Source organism: Myotis myotis, unplaced genomic scaffold, assembly GCF_014108235.1.
Source record: "Myotis myotis isolate mMyoMyo1 unplaced genomic scaffold, mMyoMyo1.p scaffold_m19_p_7, whole genome shotgun sequence".
NCBI lineage: Eukaryota > Metazoa > Chordata > Mammalia > Chiroptera > Vespertilionidae > Myotis > Myotis myotis.
The window spans coordinates 76,362,307-76,385,082 of NW_023416379.1; the positions used below are offsets into that span (position 1 = coordinate 76,362,307).

At 37.8% G+C, this 22,776-nt stretch overlaps 1 protein-coding gene across 8 annotated transcripts in view; it reads right to left on the bottom strand.

The window, feature by feature from the left end:
• LOC118660411 (muscular LMNA interacting protein) overlaps positions 1-22,524 on the bottom strand; it is a 239,608-nt gene extending 217,084 nt beyond the window's left edge. For 6 of the 8 annotated variants that reach the window (XM_036317803.1, XM_036317801.1, XM_036317804.1 and 3 more), the window contains exon 1: positions 22,365-22,524. In XM_036317803.1, coding sequence (XP_036173696.1) covers positions 22,365-22,427 — 63 coding nt within the window. In that variant the 5' untranslated portion in view covers positions 22,428-22,524. The remainder of the gene's footprint in view (positions 1-22,364) is intronic. The other 2 variants (XM_036317807.1, XM_036317806.1) reach the window with 1 other exon arrangement.
• Positions 22,525-22,776: the final 252 nt, after the last annotated feature.

Below are 22,776 nucleotides of genomic sequence, written 5' to 3' on the forward strand. Positions count from 1 at the left end.
TTTTTTTAAATCAAGCTTTATTGACAGGGCCACAGGCCCTCTGACAACTCCAGGTGGAAAACCTTCTCTTCCAGCTTCTGATGACTCTAGAATTTCTTGTTTTGTAGCAGCATAACCCTAATTCTGATGTCAACTTCAAATGGCTTTGTTTTGTGTTTGTCTTCCTATTCTTCACTCAGGACACTTGTTTTTGAATTAAGAATTTACCCTAGTCTGGAATAATTTCATCTTGAGATTTTTAACTTAATTATAGCCACAAACACCTTTTTTCAAATAAAGTCATATTAGAGGTCTGTAGATGTATCTTTTGGGAGCATGAGGCACCATGCAACTTACTACACCTTAGAACTTATAAACAAAAAATCTGTAAGATTTTGTTAAAAGTGGCCCAACCAGCCCAGCTGGTGTAGTTGAATGAATGGTTGAGTGTCAACTTATGAACCAGGAGGTCATGGTTTGATTTCCAGTCAGGGAGCATGCCCAGGTTGTGGGCTCAATCCCCAGTAGGGGGTATGTGGGAGTTGATCAATGGTTCTCTCTAATCTTGATGTTTCTACCTCTCTCTCCCTCTCCCTTCCTCTCTGAAATAAAAATATTTTTTAAGTGGCCCAACCAGTCTATAAGGGATTTACATTCAATTTGTGATAGATAAGAGAGACCAGTTCTAGATATTATTGGTCTCTTTCATGTTTGCTAATAAAAAAAGGTGAAAACAGTGACTGCTTTAATTTAGACCTTAATAATTAATGAGAATAAACATCTTTTTGCATGCTCGTTGCCATTCTTTCTTTCTTGTTCTGGCTTATGTCCTTTTTTCTCTTGTATGTAATGTTTTCTTTTTCTAATTTTACTCATTAATTTGCAATTGCTCTTAGTTAATAGCACTTGGCTATATAAAATAAAAAGTTAATATTTTAAACCTTCCTCTGGCAACTCTAGGTGTGAACAATACAGGTCTAGAGCAGTGGTTCCCAATGTGGGGCCCATGTCCTACAGAGGGGAAATTTGATTTTTAAGGGGGGCAATTTGAGAATGAATTATTAACAGTGAATTTTTTGCATTTCTTATGGTTCTAGGGTCCTCATATACAGTATATAAATATATATGGTGACACATTTATGCATTTCAGTTCTCTATTATGTTTTGTAACTTTATTTGCTATTTTTCATATCACTTCATATTATTATTATTTTAACGATTTCTTAGTGATTTCTTCCTCAGTACTTCAACTGTTCTTTCGTTCTTTTATTTTTCTCTTTCATGGATGCCATGTTCTTTGGAAGCTTGTTTAGACCAAGCTTGTTAATGGCCTTTTAGGCTTCCTCCACATGAATAGGAGTTCATTTTTTTAATAATAAGAATTATATGTCACGGGCAGGGGGTTGGGGGTGAGGGAGGAGGCAATCAGGATTTTAGAGATGTTTAGGTGGGGCATGGCCAAAAAAGGTTGGGAATCACTGGTGTAGAGTATGGCTCTCTATTGTGGAATCCAAGTCAGGCCTTTGTCCACTACACTAAGGTTAGTTGGTTAGTTGGTTGGTTTCATTATACAGATCAAATAAGGCTGTAGTCAGTGGCCATTTCCACTAAGCAGTATAATAGCTAAAAAAAATAGGATCTGGGTCAAATACACTTTCAGGAAAAGAATGTGCTAGTTCCTCACTATGCTACTATGGACAAGTCAATCTTGCACAATTTGTTTCCTCATTTTCAAAATGAGAAATACATAAAATAAATGTATAAAAACCCTTTGTGCCTGCTTTTCTGTGGTGTATGCTCTCCCTTTTCTCCTCTTCATCAAGTGTCAACTCTTAAAAGAGGCTTTCCCAAAGTCTCTTGAACAGCCACCATTTACTTCCGCACCTTTATCAATATTTATTCCTTCACCCTGTTTTATTTTCATTGTCCATTTCTTACTTTTCAACTTCATTTCATGGACTACAAGACCAAAAGGAATTAGGTGACATAAGGACAAAATTAAAATAAAGTGTTTTTTAATTATTATATTTTGCTTGTTTTGGTTACTGAGTAAACCAACAGCATGTGAGTTTACATACGGGGCTAGCACTCTTTCACTCATTTAAAACCAAATTCACAGTTCAGCACCATGCCAAAAACAAATTTCTAATTTTGTTTCAACGCCAATACTTACTTCTTTCCATCTTTAAACCTGATAGTCACACTGCCTATACCTGCATCATGCCAAAGAACATTTCATTTTTTGAAAGACAGGTGAGCTCTGGCTTTAAGATCAGCCTTGGCCTGATTAACACACTTCAATGACATTCACCCATTTTAAATCCAATAGATTTATTTCTTGTGAGTTAGTTTGTGTTTGTTTGTTTTTAAATGGCAGCTCCCAGCATGATTTTCAGAGGAGAAGGATTCAAAGTTCATAAAATGTCATCACGCGGTACCACTTTCTCTAACAAATTACCCAGGAAACTAAGATGAAAGTCAAACGTTTAAGTTTGACTTTCATCTTAGTTTCCTGGATAATTTATACATAACATGTTATGTACATTTAAACTTTGTACATGACATGATTGAAAATTACTAGAAACACAGTTGCCAAAGATCATATACAGATTTCATATCCTTTATTAGTGAGACTTTTATTGCTCAAAGATCCAAGAATGTCAATCCTAGGAAATTATTTAAATCTACATTATACATTATTTTTATTTTTATGTACCTTCCACTCATATCAGAGATAAGTTTTACAGTAAGAACTCTACTTCTATTAAGTTATATGATTGGAGCTGTGGTCTTTTTGAGATTCTCTCTGAGCTGAGTATTAATAAAACACCCACCTTAATTTAACCAGGGGTCTCATTAATAAAAATCCTTCTAAAATAACATTCTGAATGTTTTACAATTTCTCAGTTATCACCCATACCATATCCAATTTCATAAGAGAAAAAGAAATATCAGATTCTCAAGAAATATAAAGCAAGGCTGTGATTAGGTTAAAATGAGCCAGTACATATAAAAACCCCAAGGATATGCAATCTCATGATGTGCTTAAAACCTTTGTTAGTTTTGAATCAAATTTCCTAGTATGAAAAGTAAATGTGTCTACTTAAACATGTGAAAGAATGACAAAATAGAAAAAATTAGTGTTTGTATATAAGAAAGACCAATTTGTTTGCTCGGTGAGGAAATTAGGATTCTGAAAGAAGCAAAAGAAAAATGGGTATATTTATAACTGTAGCTAAGAAGCTACAGTTTATAATGACAAAAAATACAGAATACCTTTCTAAGGGCATCTGAAAACAAAGACTGAAATGTTAGAAAGAGTGGTTTTCCCTACTTTTGGACTTCACAGATCAGTAATTATTTTCTAAAAAAGCATCATCATTTCATAAATAATAAAAAATATTAAATCAAAAAATCAAGAAAGGAAGGGACTCAAATATTGAAATAAACATAAGCTATTTTATGGTGATTATGTTGTTCTTATTTACTCTAGAGTAAGTAAAACCTGCCACAGACCAGCAGTGACCCACAAGCCATTCTTGGCATTCATTCGGTTTCATAGAGAACACATGAATGAGGCGCTTCCGAGATCTGCACTCTACCCCTTTTCAAGGAGCTTCAATTCTTCTGACCAAATGTAAGAGAAAACTTCACTCTGCAACCAATAACCGTAACAGACTGAAGTCATATCAGAGAACTAATGTCTGCTGATGAGTTATCAGAAGGCATATTCGATTAGTCTACTATGTGCATCTACTCTGGCTCACTTTACGGGCACTCCTGCCACGTGTTTGTAGCAGAGCTCACCTTGGGCAGAATGCTGAAGAATAGGGAAGTGAGGCAAGGCAGGAACAAGCACGTTCTGTACACCATTATGCATTGATCATAAAAATACAGGGTTGGCACAAAATAGAGACAGACTCATAGGCAGACACCTCTGGGGTTGGGGGGCCAGGGTCGGGGGATAAAGGAATTGAGCAAAAAAAAAAATTTAAAAAGAGAGAGAACTCAAAAAAATTAAGGGGTAGACAAAGGTAGGTTTACAGTTGTTCATATAGAAAAACAATAATTAATTAATAATACAAGAATAAATTTTCATGTACTCACAACTATAAACCTACTTTTGCCCAACCCTGTATCATCAATAGATATTTGTAACAACACTTTAAAGAGGAAAATTTAGGCCACTAAAAGTTGCCAAAGACATCGCCACAGCTGGAAGGCATCAGAGCTGTGATTCCACCTCTGAGTCCAAGATGACATTTTATGCACTCAGCACTGTCAACTGTGTTTGGACCATTGCCCACAACCCTCCCCTGTGAAACCCATCAATCTCTTTTTCAGAATGCTCTTTCCCCTATGAAAACGTACCCCCAGGCTGCTGGCTTTTGCTTTCTCAAAAAGCCTAATAAATTTCTTCAAAGCCTCCCAAGAACTAACATATGATACCCCCCCTTTCTTTCCAGGGGAAAAATTTCTTTATTAGAACTGCTTTTTTGTGTGTGAAACTGTAAGTTTACAAGTGAGGAGAGAATTGCCTACACCCGTGCCCAGGCCTCCTGACCCCTGGCCATCACAATCCCAGCCTGCCCACAGTCCTGCCCGGATCCATAATAGACATTTCCACTTCACAGGATATTGCCTTTACCCAAATCATGATGGAGAACAATATAATTATTTGGAGGCACCTATTAAGACCTCTTTTACCACATTTTAAATATCTTCTCTCTCTTTCTCTCCCTCTTCCTTTCTCTCTCTCTCTCTCTCTCTCTCTCTCTCTCTCTCTCTCTCTCTCTCTCTCTCTCTCTCTCTCTCATATTCACATACACACACAGGCAAAAGCATTCACTCAAGTTTAGTGGCTAACAAATGTCCTTTGAGAAGAAATCCCCTATGTGGACCCAGGTGATCATTTTGGATTACATGGAAAGCCATGGAAGATTGGCAAGATTTCAGACATCAAACATGTGGAGTCAAGGCTAGTGAAACTACAGCTGTATGACATGCCCCAGCTCTTAGGATAATAGGAACATTGGAAGTATTATTACCAATTCTTTGCCAAACATACACTGAATTATCAATCAAATGAGAACAAAAGCAGGACATGACGTGGGGAAAAGCCATGAAACCTATTAGAGACCCCCTTCTGGGTGCCTGAACCTCTGATTACTCATGGTCCAGGGTAAACCAAGGACAAGATCAATAAATGCCACAAACACTTACTATGCTCCTGTGCCTCTCCAAGGGTAATATTTTTTTTAAATATATTTTATTGATTTTTCACAGAGAGGAAGGGAAAGGGATAGAGAGTTAGAAACATCGATGAGAGAGAAACATCGATCAGCTGCCTCCTGCACACTCCCCACTGGTCGACTGGTCGTTCAGTCATTCGGTCGCTTAGGCTTTTATATATGTATAGACTAGGGCAGGGGTCCTCAAACTTTTTAAACAGGGGGCCAGTTCACTGTCCCTCAGACCGTTGGAGGGCCGGACTATAGTTTAAAAAAAAACTATGAACAAATTCCTATGCACACTGCACATATCTTATTTTGAAGTAAAAAAACAAAACTTCAAAACAAAAAGGCTCTCCTAACATCAAAAAAAAAGGCCCTACTAACTGCAAAATAAAAAAAAATAGACCTCCTAACTTCAAAAAAAGATAAATCCTAACTTGTTCTTACCTCGGTCCTCAGGCAGCAGCAGGCTCTGCACAGGCAAGCTCGTGACTCGTCCAATCACACCCGAGACTGAGAGGAGGAGTCGAGAGACAGAGAGAAGGAGGGGAGTCAGAGAGTGCGGCGCACATTCCACACATGTGCACTGCGGGCCCGGGACGAGTCGGCTGCTAAGCAACAGGCAGTGGCGGCAAAAACACTCGGCGGGCCGGATAAATGTTTTCGGTGGGCCGCATGTGGCCCGCGGGCCGTAGTTTGAGGATCCCTGGACTAGGGGTCCAGTGCACAAATTCGTGCACCTTGAAAGGAACTGTAGGCCATGAGGCTGCAGTGGGCACAGGGGTGGGTCTCGGCCCATCCTCCGCGCCCCTGCCCAGCCCTTTTCACTGTGGTCCCCAGTCCTGTCTGCTGGCAGCCCTGCTCCTGCCACTGCAGCTCCCACACACTGATGGTGCTGGTCCCATTTGCACTCGCTGATGGCATGGAGCGATTTGGGCCGATGCCAGCAGTGGGTGTGAGCGGGGCTGGTGCCGTCAGCAGGTGTGAGTGGTGGCTGCTGCCCCAATCACCACTCAGGAGCAGGGGGAGGTAGAGAAGCCCTCAGGGGCGATCAGGGCCAGCAGCAGCTGCTCGCACCCACTGATGGCACCAAGCAATCTAGACCAGAACTGATGCAGGCAGCAGGTGTGAATGGCAGCTCTGGTGCTGGCAGTGAGTGTGAGTGGTGGCTCCAGCACTGGCAGCGGGTGCGAACGGGGCTGGCGCTGGCAGCAGGTTCAAGCACCCGTGGGACCGTGATGCATGGGAGCAAAGAATTTTCAGTAACCACCAGAGGCTCGTCCTGATGACAACAACCAACGCCCTGCCTTGGTCTGGCACCGCCGCTCACCTGCTCCACCATCCCACCACAGCCAACGCCCACCATATTCCGCACTATGCCACCTGCTGCCAACGCCCGCCATGTTCCACGCACACCCCCTGGTGGTCAGCACACGTCATAGCGACTGGTTGTTCAGTTGTTCAGTTATCCCATCGTTCAGTCTATTTGCATATTAGGGTTTTATATATAGATAGATATGCATAGCCCATGGACATGGGCTATATGGTGGTGAAGAGCTAGGGGTGCAGGTGGGTAGGGGCTGAGAGGAGGTCGGGAATGGGAGGAAAATGAGAGATATCTGTAATATTCAACAATAAAAAATATATTTTTCAAAAAAAAACAGAAAAGAAAAATAATGCCACAGAACCATTGGTGGGAAAAAAATAAAATTCAATGGAAAAAATATCCTCACTCCATGGGTAAGGATTAAAATAAATAAAATAAGGCCTCATTTCACCCTCAATAAGAGGGTGAAATGTTCACCTGTTAAATAAGAATAAGAAATCTACCTATTGTATAAAGAAGCCTGATACTTGCAAATAAATACCAATAGTACCATACAGGATAGGGGCTGGTTGTCAGGACAACTAAGCATGTGATTAGAAGGTTGAAACTTTCAAGTCTAATCTTCTGAGAACAAAGAATAATAAAGTCCCCTCGAGGTAAATATCAGCTTTGATTATTTGATTGTTGTACATTGGAGTAAACACAAAGAATGTGTTCACTCTGAGGAAAACAAAACAAAAAAATCACCACAAAGAGGGAGCTGAGGTTTTGGGTTGGACGTGAGAGGGGTATAGGGGTGGTGAGGAGTGTGGGTTCTGGACTCCTTGTCCTGAGGCCGAACGCTTCCACTTAACTTTCTGTGTGTCTGAGGCAACTGACTTTAGATTCATTTCAACTGTAAAATGAGGACATCATCATCCACCCCCTAGAGTTTGGTGAAGATTGCCAGGGAAGTGGTTCACCTACTTCCCAGGATGTAGAACATGCCCTAACCGTCATCAATATTATCAACATGCAGGCAAAATTACTGGTTTTCTTAAACTATCGGTCACTAAAGACTTTGTTGTAAAGCTTGCTATTGCATTAAAAATTCAAATTAAAATACTTTGTAAGAATAATGCCTTAAATTATTTGGGCTACCGAATTAAAACACTAACAGCTGTCCATTAATGATAAAATATCAACAAAAAAAGATATTCTCAGAATAAAGGCACTCAGCGTGCTCAGTGCTTTCCAATAACAAAAGGCTCGCTCTTTCCTACAGTTATTGAAAAGGCCCATCTAAAATTGTACCAAGAACTTTAAATACAGTAGTCCACCCTTACCTGAGGGGGATATTTTCCAAGACCCCGAAATTACAGATAATACTAAGCCCTAGGCATACTATGCTTTTTCCTATACATATATACTGTGGTAAAACTTAATTTATTTATTAGGCACAGTCAGAGTAACAACAATAACTAATAATAAAATAGAACAATTATAACTATATATTGCAATAAAAGTTATGTGAATATGGTCGCTCTCTCAAAATATCTTATTGTACTGTACTCACCTTTTTATTTAAAGGAAGAAATATATGGCTTCTCTTTGGCATATTCGAATCACCAGCATCACTACTCTTGCACTTTGGGGTCATCATGAAGTAGAATAAGGATCACTTGAGCACAAACACTGTGATACCACCACAGTCCATCTGATAACCGAGTCGGCTACCAAGGGACTACCAGGTGCAGAGCATCTAAGCATGGCAACGCTCCACAAAGGGGTGATTCACCTCTCGCGAGGGACTGCTCGAGATTTCATCATGCAACTCAGAAGGGTAAGCAGTTTAAAACCTACACATTGTTCATTTATTTCATTTTCCATTTAATACTTTTGAACCATGGTTGGCTACAGGTAACTGAAATGGCAGAAAGCAAAACCACAAGTAAGGAGGGGCTACTGTACCTGGGGGAAGCAAGAAAATGATTGCTTTTACATCTCAAGTATTATAAAAACAAACTAAAACCAGATGTACAAAAGTGCCTGGTATCTCAAGTACTCTGTTCTGCCTCAGCCATACTCTACAGTTGTTATTGCAGGGTATGAGAGAGAAGAATCTACCTCTCAGCCACGGAGGATAGGAAAAAGAATCTAAGCAAAATATAACCCCAAAATAAACATAAAAGTTCTCAATGGGTAATGCAGCTTTTATTTATTTCCTAAATATCTCATTAATTAACACTGCCAGTGGTAAAGAGTTTCTGGATATCTGAAAGTATCTAATACTGAGTGCTATTTCTATAGTACTTAATTTCTACAAGTGCATTGTAGATATAACCTATTTTGGGGGCAAAAACACGGTAAAATTAATTTTTAAAATGGTACTAAAGCCCTGGCCAATGTACTAAGTGGTTAGAGCATTAGGCCCACCCACTGAAGGGGCACTGGTTTGATTCCCAGTCAAGGACACCTACCTGGGTTGCAGGTTTGACCACCATCCCTGGTCAGGGGTGCATGCAGGAGGCAACCAATCTATGTGTGTTTCTCTCACGTTGATGTTTCTCTTTCTCTCCCTCCCTTCCACTCTCTCTAATAATTAATGGAAAAAAATATCCTGGAGTGAGGATTTAAAAAAGAAAGGTGCTAAAATAGTATCTTTATGGCTGTCCTTCTATCCACTATGAGAAAGTTCCACAACCTCTAAAATCATTTCATTAGCACTTTGGCTAATACGTATGGAGTCTGCCATTTTCTCCCTGTCACCTTCTGGCTTGCTACTGTCAGTGCCAATCTGCAAGTCTGCCACCAATGCCAGGGCTGCCTGCCAACAGCCACAGCCACACCAAGGTGTCCAGGGCTCTGTGTTGAGCATGCTGACACCTCTGCCGAAGCTTCTAGCATCAAGCATGTGGACATTTAGTGCTTTTCACATTGCTCAAAGATTTTACGGAAAACAACTCTGTCCATTCCCACTCACAAGCAAAATTGATGAGGGTGAGTTTGAAGTCAATCAGAAGGGGAGGCAGCCTGCCATCCTCAGGGTCACTGTTTTTGTCTGAACAAACAACGAAGGTATCTCATCTGTTTTTCCCTTGGGACCTGGGGATAAGCCTCTGCCTGTGAGGCGCTTCAAGCCAATCCTTTGAAAGTGCCAAACTATCAGCTCTCCAATGTGGCAGAACCTCGGTGAATTCAGTGTAGGCTCAGTTAGGGATCCCTACCACTTGTCAAGTCAGATAGAGTTCTTCACATAGGCACACACAGAGCAACAGGTAAAAGCCATGCCTCTGCAGTTTAAACAAGCTTTATTGAGGGCCATTTGCCAGGTATCAGACACAGCCCTCAGTGCCAGGAAAACTAAGACCCTGACCTTGAAGAATTGCGGTCTGCCAGTGGCCAAGGCTGTTTAGGCAAAAAGATGAAAGCACCCAAGGTGTCCATAAATCTGCTCTCAGATGAAGAATAAACCACCAAATACCAGCGTACCTTTCAATCTTCTCAGATAAAATCTCATCAATTCAGCAGGATCATAAAAATGCAAGATTATTATGAAAAAAGTCATTGTGAGCTCTTTGAAATATCAGTGAAACTGAAAAATACAATTCAACCCATGGTAATTTGGCCTTTATTTGGACTATTAAGATTCTACGGCTTAGCTATAAGAAATGTGCTGCACAAATGTATTCACTGATTTGCATGCCAATGTTCTGCCAACATAGAGGATCCATAAAGGAATCATTCCTCTTTGCATACCATTTGTATTTGTATAGAAAAAATGTAGCATATTGTCCACTGTATAAATGCCCTTAAATTTCCCTGTATGCTATTATAGATCAGTAAATCGACTACTGTGTCCATTATTTTTACCAATGAATATTTTATTTAAAAAACATTGTAATAAACATCATAACTAAATATTTGTATATGTCTTCATTTCAAACAGAATCCCAGAATAGAATTACCTGGTCAGTAAATATATAAGTATTTAAGGCCTCCATGCATATTAGGCTCCAGAAAAGTTATATTAATTTACAGTTCTACTTGTAGTATGTGAAACTATATGTTTTATAGAAAAAAAATCCTAAGTAAAAAAACTAACTATTGGAAGTGTCTCTTTCCAAGAAAATATCTTGCATGCAGGAAGAAAAATACCTGATGAAGCTAAGAGACATAAATTAAGATATCCAATAAAGAATAAATCGCTTCTGGATTTAAAACGTTTTAAAATCAGATAGTGCTGCTAACCATATTTATGTTCCTCTTTTGAACATTTTACACACACACACACACACACACACACACAGGATGCTTTCCATAAACCTCCTTCTACTCACCTATATTCTTCCCCTGCCTTGATAAGTCTAGCAGTTTGGGGTATATTGTTATTAATTGTATGAGCCACATATTAAGTATGGTCCTAATTATTTATAACTCACAATTTAGCCATTAAGTCCTATCTCTATACAGTACTTGTATTCATGTAATATAGTCATTCTCCGCTAAGGCCATGACATAATATCTTTCAGAAAAGTCATCATGTTTTAAACACTCTTACTTTTAATCTCTGTCAGTCTGCACAGCACAGACGTACAATTAAAACTTAAAGTCTTGGTGATGGCTCACTTCCTAGTGGGAAAGTAAGCATTGCCTCTGTTCTAATGGTCAGTTTAAAATGGCATGTGGTCTGAAGACAACAAACACCCATCACAAAGCCAGCGTTTCTCCGGACACAAGAAAGTTAACTATACATGACTATTATTCTCCTCACTCTAATAACTACCGTTTTTTTTAGTATTTACTATGCATGGGCACTTCTCAAAGATTTTGTCATTTCAACCCATATAACAGCCCTGGGAGGCAAGTCATATCCCATTTTACAGATGAGGAAACTGTGGCTTGTATACGTTGAGCCTAGATTTGAATCCTCACCCCAAAGTCCTTTCGTTTAACCATCAAAACCACTTTGGCACAAAGAAGGAAGGTAAAAACTATAACTTTCTTAATTTTTAATTTCCAAACTTCTAAAAATGGCATAATTTTTTCAGTCATATGCTCAGAATCTTTTTTGGCATGTCCTTTAGCATATCCTATACATAATGCCATTTATCTCTCAACGAAGAATAGGGATGCTCCACAATGCTTACCAACTATTGAAAAAAAACACTTAAAGGAAGAACTTTAAAAATCAATCGAGGGGCTTCTGGTTTCAGGTGACTGATGGAACACATGAGTTTCTCTCATATCCTTCTCTTGACCCCCTTAAAATGAGAGTATAGGAATTTAAAATAATACATCCACAACAGTTAGAGATCAGGTAGGGGAGGAGCATCAGTCTGGAAAAGCATATTATAAATCTCTGGAAGATAAAAAGGAGATGGAGGTTTATTGCTAGATGATGCAGAGCCACAGCCAGGAAGGGGCCCTAATAAATGCCTTTCCAAGCCCTGTATAGCCCACCAGAATCGGGAAAGGCGAATCCCATGGGGGTTATGACTGTGGTAGGATTGCAAAGAAGAGAACTGATTCAAAATCTCTAAGACCAGTTACCCCTTCTCCGTCCGCACCCCATGCAAAGGAATAGCACCAACCAGGAGGCCAAGAAGCTGCGAGCAAAGGACTCCCAGGATGGATGGATGGATGGATGGGCGGGTGGATGGGTAGGTGGGTGGATGGATGGGTGGGTAGATGGATGGGTGGGTGGGTGGATGGGTGGGTGGGTAGAAGAATGAATGAGCAGAAGCAGGTGGAACAACAAACATGCAGGGTATCTCAGACAGAAAGCTGAATTCAACAGGAAAAAGAAAATAGGAATGAAAAAGTTTATTTTTCACAGTTCCTTCACATATTCTAAAGGAAGTCTCTGTGATAAGCTTATTAATTCATGCTGACATTTTCCTCCTTCAGTCTCCCCCTAGGACATGATATCCCAGAGAAATTATAACAGGTTCAGGAAAGCAAGCCTATGGGCTCTCTCATCTGCTCCTGAGATGAATGTCATCAAGTTCGTATTTAAAAGCATGAGGTGGTCTCTGAATTGCTACATTCTGACAAGGGCACGAGGCCTTTTTTGGAGAACAAGCTGGGGGTGACGTCTTTTGCAGAAGCAACACATGCAAGGAAAACGCCCATTAACTGAGAAGGAAATTGATGAAAGGCCCCTTGAGAAAATTTAAGGTTATAAATAAAAGAGAAAGACCAGCAATTAAACCACAGACATCCTCTCACCATTAAAAAAAAAAAAAAAACGCTTCCTTATATTTATGAAGATCATGTAGCAAAATAAAGCCCATGACTCTCTAAGCAATTACATCACTAATACAACAGTCTATTTGTCATTCCCTGAGGGGAGCCGGACTTGGGACGGAACACCTAGATATGTAAGTAATTGTAATTCCCACAATGAGAACCTAGAAAACATTTCACCGCACATACAGTGTGTTATAAATGTCACTGTGAAAGCACAGCTCCGTTAAAGCCTGCAATCTATCTCCCTTCTGTTATTCACCATCACACAGAGCTGTATCAAAAGATCCATTGAAACAGTGCATCTCAGACTTACATTATCGGCAGACACTGCTTTCATCAGCAGTGGTTTTCAAAGGACTGGATGGCTTCCAGAACTTCATTGGAACCATGAAGTTGAAATATCGATCCTTATCAGTTTCACTTTACTTTCACCTCCCCTCCTGGGTTCTAATAAACACAGCCCTCATTTTTCTTAAAGGGATAAGAGAAATGGAATTGGTGGCTGGGATTTTGCCATTTCTACACAGTCCACTTTTCCCCAACCTCCAGCGATGCAGAGGGACTAAAATTAGAGTCGTAAAGGGACTACGATATCTGTGTCAGGTACTTTGCAAGGAGTAGTGAGAACTACAACAGGGAATGAATAAGAGCTAAAGAAACCATTTTAGAAATAGTATTTAAAACACTGACCTTATATTTTCTAATTTTTTTTATTTCTGATGAAAACACGCCATCCACTTTATTTTATATAATATTATAAGAAAATGGAATGCTTTGTTTTGATAATGTTTCAATGTTAATATTGAGGATACTTTCTTCGTCTATTCCATAATTTTCACCCACAATCCAATCCTTAAATCTTTATTGTTTCACAGGGAAAATATAGAAAATATATGTAATTCAACTCATGAGTACTAAACTATAAACATTCTGTGACACAGACAAGGTTTAATCTAATAACCAGGACTTTTGTTTTACATTTGGTCAGTGATGACTTAAAAATATGAGCTACTTAAAGGTTTCTAAACAAGCATTATTTGACATGGAAAGGATTTAGTAATGACACAGCCAAAGGACATTTTCTGCAGACTTATAAAATTCTAAAGAGCATATCAATCTTTGCAAATTCAACCCAACCTCCCACTTTGTAGATTAGGAGACCAAAGGTTAAGTGATTTGTCAAAGGCCACACAAACACAACTTTAACACCAATACTGTTAAACTAAACTCAGATACAACATGCTTTTTACCATACTAGATGGCACTTAGGGAGAGATGGTGGCGTTTTATTTGGAAGAAGTCCTCCCACCACACACCTACACACACACACCCACACACACACACACACACACACACCCCAAAGGCATGGGCTCTGGGCTCTTTGTTTCAGTTTTCATAGATATGTAGGATGGTACACAGAACACCTGCATGCACTCACCTGCCCTAACTCATCATTTCTCCATTATCATCATTCTGCAATTTATCATTCTACATTATGCAAAACTCATTATTCTGCAATTATGCCCATTATGATTTCAATTCCCACTGCTTAGTAATTTCCCATTGATCCCCATAGTCCACCATTATCATGGCATCTCACCTCCTTCCTTCTTTTTTGAATTTCATGCTGCAGAGTCCTAATGTATTTTTGAAAATTTGTTGATTAGTGACATTGAGCATCCTTTCATGTGTGTATTGGCCATCTTTGTGTCCTCTTTGAAGATGTGTCTATTCAGGTCGTTTGCATGCTTCTTAATTGGATTGTTTGGGTTTTTTGGTATTGAGTTTTATAAGCTCTTTATAAATTCAAATTAAAAAATAAAATAACTTTTACCTTATAAAAATGTATTTGTTAGTGGCTCTGTGAAGAGGAGGCCAGATAGAGGTCAGGGTGGAATTATTTCTTATGTAAAAAAAGATTTAAGACCAATTATTTAGTTTTTCAACTTTGACCTACCAAATAATCAGCGTTTATGGTTACTCTTTGCAAATATACATCTTCAGTGGAGTAAAACCAGAATATTATTACCTATGATGCTTGAGGGATGTCTCAATTCTGTGTAAAACATTATCAGTGAACTATCTAATACCAGGTACAAACTGATGAATCCTATATCCAATTCACTGACTCTTCAGAGAGCTCTTAGCTCCCTTAGAAAAGGGAAGAAATTAATCATACTAAAATTTTATATGCAACACTGAGCTCAGAACTTCAGAGCATCCTAGTTCTGAATTTCTTCTACTTGTCTTCCAGTTGAAGGATACTTATTGAGGCACTAACCATAAAATTTTGTTCATTACTGCCCATCTGTGTGTGTTTTTTAATTATTTCCACAGAGTATTTTAAATGTCACCTTTTTACAGAGCTCTGGTCCTCTATGGAGAAAAGGGAATAATAAATTCAAAATATACTGTTGATGAATAGGCCATCCTGGTAAGTACCACAAACATGTTAGAAAGACCAGCAGCATTCTTAAAGATGCCCAAATGCCCACCATTCTCCATGATAGTGTCAACCATAAAAGCAAACATGAGCCAGCAGCATAAGGAACTAAAGTTTGGGACAAATGAACTCACATCCCCTACCATCAGAATGGCCATGCAGACACAATGGGCATTCCATGCAACTTTATCAATAAAATCCAGAACATAGTAAGAGTCATTGGTCCACTCTGACAAGTGGCAGAGAAATGGAAGGAGGTTTCCAAAATAAATAATCAAATGCCAAAGAAAAGGAAATGTCATTGTTGGTTTGTTTTCATCTTTCCTTCATTTTGATCTACCAAATTAGTTTAAGGATCCAGGGCAATCAATTTTGATAGAAAGATACATAAATCTAGTACCTCACCTCCAGAGATTTTTCACCCTAAATTTACCACTTATTTTATTATATGATGTTGTCTTGTCAGGAGTTATGTATAAATCAGAAACAACATTCATGCCCTTACTGAAAATAATCTCTAAATGACACATCAGAAACAACAGCAGTATAATTTTTTTCTTCAAGTATGTCAGTGCTTGCTAAGTGCCTATAACCAATTATTCTGTTGAGATACAGTTAGAAAAATAAATATAGATGTAGATGTCAGTTCAAAAAATTGGGAGCTTCCTGGGTGAAATTTGAAACTGGCCCACTTACATGAAGAACAAGGAGACATGAAAAGCAGACCACTCCAGATTGGTAGGTGGTAGGTTTAATAAGCAAAGGAACTTACATGTGAAGTTTATCTTGGGAAGCCACAAGACAATTAGATTTCTGCGCCTGCCCACCAGAATATTAACTGGGCTCCAGATGTTCTCAACAATACCTTACTCTCATGACCATGTCTTTGAAAACAGCTCCCACTGTAGGAACGGTGCAGGGGATAATGTACATTCCAAGAACAGGAGTTGGGGGGAGCCTCTGATTGCCCAGGGTCCAACTCATGGGTCAACCAGTGGTCACGTCCACTGGATGACCTCCTCCAGTTGAAAATATTATGATGAAAAACAATATGTTACTACATAAAATGCTTTAAATTGCTCCCTTTGTTAAAACATTCTGATGAATAATTATAGACTTGCTATTGTAAATCTACGTGAGGAAAAACAAATTTGGAAGGTTTTTATTTGGTCCACTTAGAATATTCCCAAGCTACTAAAACTTACCATTATTATTTCATAATCAAAACATAATAGTCTCAAAAGAAAAACCATCAACAAAACAAGAAAGCCCACTGCATGGGAGAATATATTTGCCAATGTTATATCTGATAAGGGCCTAATTTCCAAAATTTATAGGGAACTCATACATCTTAACAAAAGGAAGATAAACAATTCAATCAAAAAATGGGCAAAGGACTTAAATAGACACTTTTCGAAAGTGGACATACAGAAGTCCAAGAGACATAAGAAAACATGTTCAAAGTCACATCATCTGAGAGATGCAAATCAAAATGACAATGAGATACCATCTCACACCTGTCAGAATGGCTAGCATCAACAAATCAACAAACAACAAGTGCTGGCAAGGATGCGGAGAAAAAGGAACCCTCTTGCACTGCTGATGAGAATGCAAACTGGTGCAGCCACTGTGGAGAACAGTATGGAGTTTCCTCAAAAAAATTTAAAATGGAACTCCCATTTGACCCAGTAACCCCACTTCTAGGAATATATCCCAAGAAATCAGACACATCAGAAAGGATATATGCACCCTTATGTTCATGGCAGCACAATTCACCATAGCTAAGATTTGGAAACAGCCTATGTGCCCATCCGCAGATGAGTGGATTAGAAAACTATGGTACATCTACACAATAGAATATTATGCTGCTGTAAAAAAGAAAGAACTCTTACCATTTGCAACAGCATGGATGGACATGGAGAGCATTATGCTAAGCAGACTAAGCCAACTGGAGAAAGATAAATATCACATAATCTCACTCATTTTTGGAATATAATGAACAACATAAACTGATGAACAAAAATATATCCAGAGACAGAGAAACCTCGAACAGACCATCAAACTTCAGAGGGAAGGCGGGGGCTGGTGTGGAGGGGTGATAAGAGATCAACCAAAGGACTTGTATGCACGCATACTAGTATAAGCATAATCCATGGACACAGACAGTAGGGGGGTGTGTGGGAAGAGCTCAGGAGATATATCTCAGTGCAGTGGCAGATGCAATGGCGTGAGCGCACTCTGCCTATACAAGCTTCCTTGGCACACCGGGAAGTGGCAGTGCCCACCTGAGTAAGCCCCCTAGAGCCCCTACATTGTACCCTGATCTTTCCCACCATTGGTTGCCCTAAGGATGGTGTAAACTGCTGATTGGTCTGGAATGTTATATATGTTGCTGCACTTACACAATAAACTCAGATCTGCGTCTTTGAACCTGGTCTCCGGAGTCGGGCATGCTTCGTTAGGACTCTGTCGGCCTCACTCCCGCGGGACCCCCTGCCTCAGTGGTGAGGGCATGTGCTGGGAGTGTGGGGGTGGCCAGGGAAAGGTCAATGGGAAGAAAATGAGACATATGCAATACTATATATAATACTTTAAACAATAAATAATTTTTTAAAAAAACATAATAGTCTCCTTGATGGCCAAGACTTTATCATGTGTGTTTCCATTATAGCTCTTAGTACCCTGTCTTGCTCAAAATAGACATTCAGAAAAGTGTATTGATGTGAAAGACTCATTTTGAGGTGTTTTTTTAGGACATTTCTTATAGACATTAGGCTGCATCTCTGAAGATGCTCCCTAACATTTTTAACTTGCCAGCAGATAATAACATCGGGAATTGTAACCAAAGTGCTAGTTTCATGTTTTTTGTTTGCAACAGATCTCTTCTAGTAAATAACTAATTTCATTTGTATTAATTAAGCTATGAATTAATAACTAATTTAACCTAATTTAAAGAGCTATGCTTCACTGAATTATCACAGAATTTTAAAATGCATAATTTACTTTTTCTGTGTTTCTACAATTTACCCACAGTATTTTCTTCAATTTCTTTTTTTTTTTTTTCATTGTACTACTAAAAATGAAGTGGCATAATCTCAAGAAGATTTTTTTGTGTGATATCATAAGAACATTCATATATCATTGAATAAGTCTTTCACCATCAAGGTCAAAATAAATTAAAATATTTTAAATGTAAAAAGTAAAAATTCTATTATTTAAAATGTTTTCAGCTTCCAATTTGTGATGCACTGTCAGATTACATAATTTATTTCTCAAACTCAGAGAGTTACTTTTACTCAATAAAGTAATATTTATGATATTCAGAAATTGTCTACTGTTTTGATATGTGTCTACCAAAACTCAATATAAAGGGAGCTGGATGACATCCCCTTATTATCATTATTCTTGTGATATTTATTAAAAATTTATTACTTGGGAAGATGGAATTGTCTCTTGAGACATATTATACAAATGTGATAGAAATTATTAAATTTATGCATGAGATCTGTTTGCCTTATCTCTTGGAGAAACCATTATTATGTCAGAATGCCCTGAGGTGCATGATCCTTTCTGCTATATTAATATGTGAATTGTTCCTTTTCATTAAGAAATTTCAGCTGAAGATAAATGTAAGTGAAATTCTTTGTTGATGCATTTAATAATAGAAAAGAAAAAGAGTTTGGAGAGTAGTCAGAATTTCTTGACTCAGTTTTACTCATTTATTAAAACGTACTAAATAGACAGGTACTTATTTTTTAAAATTATTCCAGAAATAACTTCATGTTATAGATATAAATGACTCCCAGCTTGAATTTATTGTCCTGTGTATCATTATTCTGAAACTGCAACTCACAAATAAAATCAGACAATTAATATGTTGACACATCATTTTAAAGTGTGCCCCAGAGAACACTACTTAAAATATTCACTGTCACTGCATATACATATTATAAAACACTATATTGGTAAGGTGTTTAACAAACACTAGATTAACCTCCAGAGGGTCTCATAGCCTTCAGCATGTTAGAATACAATATGAGTCTCCATGGGGAAATACACTGCCTAGTGAACTCCCTACACAGAGTTTCATAAATGTTCCTGAGAATAGACCACAGCACCTCTTTGTGAGGCAGCTGGAAAATCAGAGTTCCAAGAAGCATATTTTGGGAGACACATGATACAATGGTTATTCCAGCCTGACCAGGAAAAACAAAAGATCCATTCAGCATGAACACTAATCATTGTGGAATCAACAAAACTGAATAGTGTTGTTACAAAATAGCCCCCTCCCTTCCTCCAGTCCCTCCAAAAAATGACTTTTCATATAATCTGGTTTTGCAGAATCAAACTTGACTAAAATGTTCAACACAGCCTAATATGCTGATTTTTCAAGGGGTGAAAACGTCTGTATAAATCTATGCTAATTGATTTTTCTTTTTCATGGTTGAAAAACCGGGATGATCTCTACCGATGTATGAGGAATTTAGATTGGCATTGGTAAATTTATGACATTTTGAATGATTTGAAAATCATATTATTTTCTGATTATCAATTGATGAATGGATGTAAAAGTAGAACCTTCAGTTGTCAAGCAGCCAGAAATCTACTTTTAATGACCAAAGAGCAACAAATTAAGGGCAAAAAGTCAATAGCTAAAGGTAGCAATCCACAAGGTCCAATCCACACTGCATATGTACTAAAGAAACCTAACTTATTTTTGTCTATATCTTTGGGTAGAATGAACTGATGATTTTTTTAAATCTACTGACCACTGATTTTCTTACTTGCTACAAATCCTATATTTAAAAGTTTTTTCAAACAAAGCTAACTATGCATATTATTTAATTGTTATATACTAGAACATTGTTCATGATAATGATCTTTATAAATATACCTTTAAATTTAAACAAGATGCATATTATAACTCAACAGTATTATAAGCATATTTAAATATTTTAATGGCAAAATATTCTGTCCTTTTAAAAACCACATCTTCATAAACTATTTAAAATAAATTTAATAACTTTCAGAACTTACTAAACTCCACAAAACTACATTTTAAACCATATTCAGCAATCTAGCAAATCATACTATATTACGTTGGTTTTAGCAAGGAATACACTGCTCCATTAGTTGAAGTTTTGGAATATTTATTCACAAAAACAGACAAAGTGTTTAACTAAAATAATGTCTATTAAAATCTTTCAAAGATATCTATTTTTCTTCTCTTACATTGAGATACTGAACATAAGCTAACAGTGTTATCAGAATTTCTATATCTGAAAGGTGTTTAAATTATGGATCTAGTTTTCTTTGTACAGGCAGTTTTCCCAAATACTGAACTTCAATGCGTTCCCTCCCTGCTGAGAACCATCCCTTCTCAGTGCAGATTAGATGTCCTCATGCTTTCTGATCTGTCTCACATTTTCTCCAATCTTCTGGAAGTTAATCAGAGGCTAGCCCTAGGCCTCTCCTCCAGAGAATGTTCATAAATTTTGTGCTACTTTCTCCAACGGAGGTTCTCGATTCTAGATTGATAGCTGTGTTTCAGGTAGAGTCAGGCATGCAGAAAGTCTGACCTTCCAGAAAGTGAAATGTTTATACATCAAATCACTTCAAATAATAAGAGATCATTTTCACTTTTGTTCTCTTGCCCCAAGTCCACTATGTTTACTTGCAAAACTTCTTGTAAAACATTGCTAGGAAGATCTAGGTCAAATTTCACACTAACATACAGCAACTCTTTATTCATGCACTTACTTACTGTCTATCTGGTTCCATAAAGGTCTTATTATTATTAAGCAAGTCTTTATAGTTTGCATATCTGAAATTTTCTTTTACTTTGAAATGCATTTAGCTTTCTCTCTCTTTATTAGTAAACTTTGGTTATGTTATTTCAAAGAAAGTCATTTGCAAACGATAGGTTCAGTCTAGGGATTTCACATACATCATAGTTTTTAATCCTCAAACAGCCTTCAAATTAGGTATTACTGTTCCCTGACTCCAAGTACATTAACGTAGACTCAGAAATCTTAAAGGAAACCCCGCAGTCCTACACTTAGAAGTTGTGATGTAAGAATTCTCGCCCACACATTTCTGACTTAAAACCCGTGGTTAGTTCTACAATAATATATGGCTTTTAAAAACAGTCAAAAAGCAAAATAGTCTGTGGCCTTTACATGTTTAGACAACCATGTGCATAGAGGTCCACAATTGACATTCAAAATTATGACCTAAATCCTTTAAGTGAAGGTTATATTTTAATCCAATATATTTCTGCAAGACCTTACAGTTCTAATATACTTCAAGAGTTTCAACCCAATATGGTCCTTCTATTCATAATTCAAGTTTTAATATCCTTAATAGTGCATAAATCTCAACCTCAGGCATCCAGAACAATGCATTCTCTTCAGTTTAAAAAACCATGGTTTTATAATCGATATGGTTTTACTTTTTGCTACTTGCATGACTATTAATATTAGCCATGTTCTGTTCTACCATTAACAGTAAATTTACAAACATAATTAGCCTCTGATGTCCATCAGGTGAACCATGATTCTGCTCAAGGTTATAGCATATTTGTCTGAGCAAATATAGTTGACCACAATAGTTCATTGACATTTAATTTTTTGGCATCAAGGTAAAGTTACTTTTATAACTTTTATGGCAAATAAATAACAACTTTCTGTAAACTTTATCCTTACATTAGAAGTTCATTAACTTATTCCATAAAACATTAAAATCATCTATAATACTGATATGTTTTCTTTGATATACATTCCTAGTATCTCCAGGAGAAATTAGACTATGAATATTTGCTAAGCTTTATATCAATAAATAAAAATAATTTTCTAGGATTGAGGCAATCATAACAAGGGCTCAAAATAAATTGATTCTGGTTTTTAAAATGAAGGTAAAGCACATCGTTTGACTAAATCAACTTAGCCCACATTCTACTAATGAAAAGTTTTTAATAACTTTAATACATTATTTTTCCTAAAGCCCATGGAATTCTCCACTTCAAGGTTGTTGACCATAAAAACATGAAAAAACAGACTGGCTAACACAACTTTCCCAATCTGTGGCAGCTGCTTCTTCACTGTGACAATTACGTGATAAATCTGTATAGGCTAAATCTCTCAGATCTTACCGTCAACTTCTCCTCTAAATTCTCATTTAATACGCTTCCTTTTTCATGCTTTTCAAATTCCATGATGATAAAGAGAGAGAGAGAAACAGAAAAAGAGAGATTCGGATTCTGTCTAGAAAATGATGTGACGTGCTTACATGTTAGATACTGCAGGACACTCCAAGTTGTGAAAGCCCAGGACACTATCAGGAAGCCCTGGCGATAATTTCGGGTTAGCTAGTGTTTCCATTTATAGATGTCCAAGCCCCATAAACAGAGCACTGAAGAGGAGGCAGGCAGCTGGCCTTAGATAAAGATAAATGTCACTAGGTAGAAAAGCGAACTCTTCAACAGGGGAATATTCCAACAGGTTAGGTTCTCTGAATGAAGGAAGATGTGTGTGACAAACAGCCACTGTCAAAGAATTCATTAA